Source organism: Triticum aestivum, chromosome 3B (assembly GCF_018294505.1).
Source record: "Triticum aestivum cultivar Chinese Spring chromosome 3B, IWGSC CS RefSeq v2.1, whole genome shotgun sequence".
Classification (NCBI taxonomy): Eukaryota; Viridiplantae; Streptophyta; class Magnoliopsida; order Poales; family Poaceae; genus Triticum; species Triticum aestivum.
The window spans coordinates 587,819,025-587,825,194 of NC_057801.1; the positions used below are offsets into that span (position 1 = coordinate 587,819,025).

Genomic DNA, 6,170 nt, shown 5'->3' on the forward strand with positions numbered 1-6,170 from the left:
AGAAACACTGGCCGCCTTTTTCTTGGGAGGATAGACACGTGCGTGGACAGAGCTATACTTTGCTAGCCAGGTTTTTTTAATCAAAGGTTCAACCAAGTTGGACTTTTCACTAGATGTGTTAAGTAATATTGTACTTTGCACTAGGTGTGTATAAAAGTATGAACATAAATTCTTGCAATAAAACGTATGAAAATAAATGTTAAAAAAATTCAAGCAAATCTATACATATGAATTATGGGGACAAAATATATAACTCTAGACTTTCGTGTTCATGCAAAAGAAAAAGATTTTTGTTAATATAATCATACACGAACCATTACAAAAATAATACAGTGTGCTAATTTTTTGGACATGTATGGACTTTTAACCCCCAAATATCATAGTTTTGAACAAATATCTACCGGGTATACTTCATCCTATAACACACGTGTATGGCTATATTTGGATCACTTTAGCCTTCTATATGTGCTGTGAACCAACATGTGGTTGGATGGTTAGAAGGACTGTGGTATCCCCAGCCCACCAGAGCATTCAGTGGGAGGAGACGTTTTCGTTGACGACGAGGTGCCTACGGTGACTTCGTAATTTCAAGATGATATGCCGGCTCAGTCTTTTGGAGGTGCTCATAGGGGTAGGGTGTGTGTATGTGCATTCATAGGGGTGAGTGTATGCGCGTGTATATGAGCGCTTGTGTCTGCACTGTGTTAAATAAAAGCCTTCTATATATGTTTTTCTCACATATCTAGTGCAACACACATTTTTAATGTAATACTATATCCGGTGCAAAATGGGAATTGCAAAACCTAACACAAAGTAACACAGCTTATAGTCTACATACTGCAAAGGTTATTTAATCTCATCCATGAGACCGTGAACCATTTCAGGCTAATGCAAACCGGGCAGGGGGAAACACAAACCGTTGACTTTCTGCGAATAGTGGAGTGAAAAAATAAAAATCGTATAAGACCATCGATCAGGCTTCTGCGCAAGGAAATTTCACTTGTGTAGTCCTTCATATGCTTTTTCATTCTATGCAGTATTCTCAAAACAGTTTAAAACATAACCATTATTTTTCTATTTTCTTCTAAAGCACAATAATATAAGGCATCTCGTTTCTGATAACATTGATCCAAATTTTTTAGGAATTTGACATGTGAATTGATAAAGAGGCATGTCAGATCCACGCAATATGCGTCTAACATGGATTGTGACCGAGGCCTTTGCGAACATTAGGAAAGGCCTGCGCCTCATCAAGCCTCTCTCTCTCTTTCTCTCTCTCTCTTTCTCACACACACACACATGCTTCCTCTGTCTGCCTTGGTGTCTCGGAGCTACAATTGAGCAACTTTCTAAAAGAGGTGAGTTTGTCTAGGTCAGGGTTAGGTTTTGAATCGAGGAATTTGGTAATTGTTCTGATTTTGGTTGATTTGTTCGTTCGTTAGGTTCGATGGTACCAGATTGGTTGTATGATCCCGATTACTGTAGTGATGATGATTACAATCCATTGCGAGCCAACCAGACTGCCATAAGAGGATGGTTGGGTTCAACCTCGGTTCGAATCCACGTCAATCTGACTCTTGCCTAGACCTGACACACGAGGCCTTGTTGTCAGTTTTCGTGTTAGGTTATTGATAAAAACTAGTAAGCATGCACGTGCAACGCACGTCTCAAACGTAAATCAGGTGAGATTCACATAATATAAAATATAAATGTTTTAAAAAATATAATTCAAATGGATATACAATGTTTGATATCGCTCAAATTGTATTTTCAAAAGTGAGACACAATAGTGGTTATGTTGCTGCATAGAGTAATCACAGGAAAATATTCTCATTTAAATAAAATTAGCAATTATTTATTAATGCAGTAATATAGGCTTGTAGTGTAGTCTTCTCTTCTAGTATAGGCAGGAAAAAAAGTAATTGAAATGTAAAAGATGATATGTGACATGAAGCCGACATGAACATGAGAAGTAATCATGGGAAATAGAGACTCTGCATCTTAACTTCTTCAGTATCCTTCTTGATCCTACTTTATAAGACAAGATCGCTGCATTCTTATGTGCATGCCATATCTAATTACACATTTTCAGTACAGCAATCGGCAACCTAAGATAATCCCAAATCTGTAATTCTAGATTGCTTGAAGCACCACGATTCTTATTTAATATGTAATGCACGTGCACTCACTTTATGAGAGATAGTGAATTCAAATTTCTCAACCAGCCAAACTTATGCATGTAGTCAAATTCTAATCTTGGTCTAAATAGGAATAGCACTGTAAGTATACAGGTCTAAACAAACACACTCTTACAATCAGTCCCATTGTTCCAAAATATAAGTCCTTTTAGAGATTCCAATACGGACTATATACGGATGTATATAGACATATTTTAAAATGTAGATTCACTCATTTTACACCATATGTAGCCCACATTGAAATCTTTAAAAAAACTTATATTTTGAAACGAAGGGAGTATATATGAGAATGATTTTCATGCTCCAGATCACATTTATTTCTCAAAGGAATTATCAAATGATTAATTAAACTCTAGAATAGCAATTTCTTCATGTCCCAATTTTTTTATTTCTAGAATGCATCAGAGGAAGATTGGTTGATAGATGAAATTGTAGATAAAAAATTTCTGACCCACCTCCAAGTGCCAAAAGTGCAGTATTAGTCGTGCAAATTGCGGAATACCCCCAACTCGAATTAAAGGTTCACCTGATTGATTTGTGATAGACCTTCGGTGCCCTCGACTATGCACGTGCGGCCCAATAGGATGCAGGAGGTCCTCGACGGCCCAGTAGGACGACGACAGGAACGGCAATGACGGCACCTCCTGCGCCATGACCGAGACCGGTGCCGCCCTAAGGACGACGGCAGTTGGCGGCTTGGACTTGGAGGACGTCAGTGGTGGGTGGTTTGTCAGCGTGGGTGTTGCGAACGGAGCTGAAGTCGACGCGGATGCCGATGGTTGTCGTAGAGCATGCCCTGGACGTGGATGGAGTCGTCGCATTAGCGGCAGAAGAGCGCCTGGCCTCCAGGCAGAAGACGACGTTCCCAGAGGAAGACGAAGCTCCTCGCGCTTCCCCCATCGTGGCTAGCGTGCATGATGGCGGCAGGCGGCTCGCGATTAGCTTCATAATAGGATGGATACGTCCGAGATAAGTTTTTTAATAGGATGGATTTGTCTGAGATTAGTTTCCTAATAGGATGGATGCACTCTGATTTAGTTTCCTAGAATAGGATGCACCCGTGATTATTAGTTTCCTAATTGCTCAGGCGTGGAGTTTCATATTTTCCTCCACGGTGGAGTACGGTCAGTCAATGTAAATTGCTAAGTGCACACAGAAAATGGTTTAGGTTAAGGCTAACCGTTAGATTGATTTTAGTGGGCCTAATCGTGCGGTTGTATTGGATCTATGTACGCTTTGTGGGGTGTGCTTAAAGAAGTTCTTGTTTGATTGTTTAATAGTAGTATAGATGGATTAGTATTTCAGAAACAAGTTGCCTCAAATATGGTGGGTTTTTAAAAGAAAATCAAACTAGCAAAGTGATGATTATTATTTTTTTGTAAATTGCTCTACACGACGAGGGTACAATTTATTTATCTTTGTAGGCAGACGGGGGTAGCCATTTAGGTTAAAAGGTGTTACAAAATTTAAGGTTTAATATAGATAGCTAATTCCCTAAAAAAATAGACAACTTAATAATTTATGCTTCAAGCAGGACCGAAGACTATAAGTTAAGGTTCAAAATCAACCTCTTTTTTTGCGAAATGGTTCAAAATCAACCTCTTGTACTGTTTTTATGGCGAGATTCATCTTTACTTTTTTGGGGGGGGGGGGGGGGGGTCATCTTTACTTACGAAAAGGAAAATAGTATTTTATTCTATGCCAGAATAATCTTCAGTTTTACTCTCTCCGTCCCAAAATAAGTGGCTTGAGCTTAGTACAAAGTTGAGACACTTATTTTGAGACGGAGGTAGTATAATATACCACCAAATAATTGCTTATTCCTTCTAGACTAATAAGCTCTGGATTTGTTTTTCTTTATCTCTCTATGTTACCCCGTGATAACATGCATGATTGCACGAGAATATAAATGTCTAGACAACCCAGCTAATCAACGTTTTAAAGAATCATTCCAAATTCCATGCTTTGGAGATTATATTCTAAGACGAAAATTCAGCCAAGTTGCTGAAACCTACCGTGGCAAATGCTGGTGGTTGAAATGAGAACATAAGGAATCGTAGCAGAAGAAAATCATGTGGAGAAAATAGTAGTCCATGAATAGTGGCCAGCATAATCGGAAAGGGGAAACGAAGAACATTAGCAAGAACTAGGATTCTCCACCTTTTCTATCCTATCCACTCCGATCCAATAACATCGCTGTCTACCGCTTGCTTCATTCCCTCTAGGTCTCTCCTCCTTCGAGATACCCAAAATAAAAGGAGAGGGGGCAGGAGAACACCAACACAAGATTGATGGAGAGGTGACGAGCAAAAGGTGTAGGCAAAAAGAAAGAAAGAGAGGCAACAGTAAGAGGTTTGCAGTTGCAAGGAGCAACCGTTGTTGACAGGTCTACACATCAAGTCCATACCGTTTTGATGCACTTCGGTAGTCTAGGTATTTTGCACTCACAATCTACTTTTGTTGATTCAGTCTGACTCCTCATTCAAAATTCAAATATACTGATGTTGTTTACCATGTATTCACATGCAGGAACGTTGGTGTCCTAACTTGAATCCTGTGAGGTTTTGCGATTGTGGTGAGAATAGTTGACATGTTCATGCTCCTGGCCATCATGCAAATTTGGTACTTACTACATGATCTTTTGACCATTCAATCACTAATAAGTACACACTCTGTTTCTAAATATAAGACGTGTTGGCAGTTTAAAAACAGAGGTAGTAGTAATATAGGGGTTACGTGAATTTCTTTCGAATTGATTTTGCCTCTAATAAGATCATGCTGAATCGGTAATAAGCTTTTATGGAGCAAGCTAGGGTAACAAGTTCTCGAGTTTTTGAACTGTTTTTTGGCGCTTTTGTCCGACTTCCCCAGTTACTAATCATAGGAGGAGAATCTAGCTTGTTGGCACATTTTGTGACAATGGACGACGGACTATACCTTCCGATCCCCAACCACCTTCTGTTTCCATATCCTGAGATCTCCCACGGCTTCGATGAGTTCCTAGCGTGTACTCACACACACACCTGCAACGGTCTATCATGGTCGGCCGCGGCGCACGCTCACACGTGCCTCCACGCGCACACCCAAGTCATAGCTTCCGGCGAAGATCACGCGGAGCATGACCAGCTGAGGAATCTCCGGAAGCCTCTGGGGAACCGTGAGGCCGTGCGCAAGTACCGGCAGAAGAAGAAAGCTCACGCAGCCTTCCTTGAGGAGGAGGTCAAGAAGCTCCGCGCCGCCAACCAGCAGCTCCTGAGGCGGCTGCAGGGCCACGCTGCCCTGGAGGCCGAGGTGGCGAGGCTGACGGGCCTCCTGCTCGATGTCCGAGGCAAAATCGATGCGGCTGAGATCGGCGGCCTGCCGTTCGAGGAGCGTTGCAGCTTCGGCTCTGTCGTCAGCACTGCTGCAGAACCGACAGCACCATGCTTTGATTCTGGCAGTGCTGAGGTGCCAGCGGCCTGGGAGGCTTGCGAGATCGATGGCGGTGGTATTGTTTCAGGAGAACTTGGTGTTCCTGAAGTGGTGGACGCTGTTGCCAGCTTCGTGAACTCTCCTGCATAATTGGATGAAGTTCTTTGTACCCAAATATCAGATAGAAAATGGCTTGGCTTGCCGGTCTTTTCCCCCCTTTCATATACGGAGTAGCCTGCATGAATAAATGGTGGCTGGGAGCAGAAGTGTGGAAGCGAGACACCCTATCAAGGTCTTGCTGATTATACTTCTGTTCTGAAGTGTTCGGTTTGTAATGTACTTGTTGTGTTTGTATTGGATGGAGCTAATAGTAAGTGTGACCCAGCATTATCTGTGCTTTCCAAAGTGCTGCAACGGTGAAGATGAGCTAAGAGTGTGCCTAAACTTGTCTGTTGCGGTCAGTTCAGTGTCTAAACTTGTAAATACACAAAAGTGGTGCTACAACTTGTCGCACGGTGTATATACGGTGCCTCCGTCCCGTATGCCACCGTATTTGCTCTC

At 41.8% G+C, this 6,170-nt stretch overlaps 1 protein-coding gene across 1 annotated transcript; it reads left to right on the forward strand.

Annotated features, from left to right (window-relative positions):
• Positions 1–4,402: 4,402 nt before the first annotated feature.
• LOC123065814 (uncharacterized) lies at positions 4,403–5,779 on the forward strand. Its single transcript, XM_044489027.1, has 2 exons — positions 4,403–4,631; positions 4,728–5,779. Exon 2 carries the CDS (start codon positions 4,998–5,000, stop codon positions 5,757–5,759), a length of 762 nt encoding a protein of 253 aa, XP_044344962.1. The 5' UTR covers positions 4,403–4,631; positions 4,728–4,997; the 3' UTR covers positions 5,760–5,779.
• The last annotated feature ends 391 nt before the right edge of the window (positions 5,780–6,170 follow it).

Bases quoted from the DNA above. Each gene is read 5' to 3' on its own strand.
- LOC123065814 (XM_044489027.1), top strand. From the start codon at position 4,998: ATGGAGCAAGCTAGGGTAACAAGTTCTCGAGTTTTTGAACTGTTTTTT.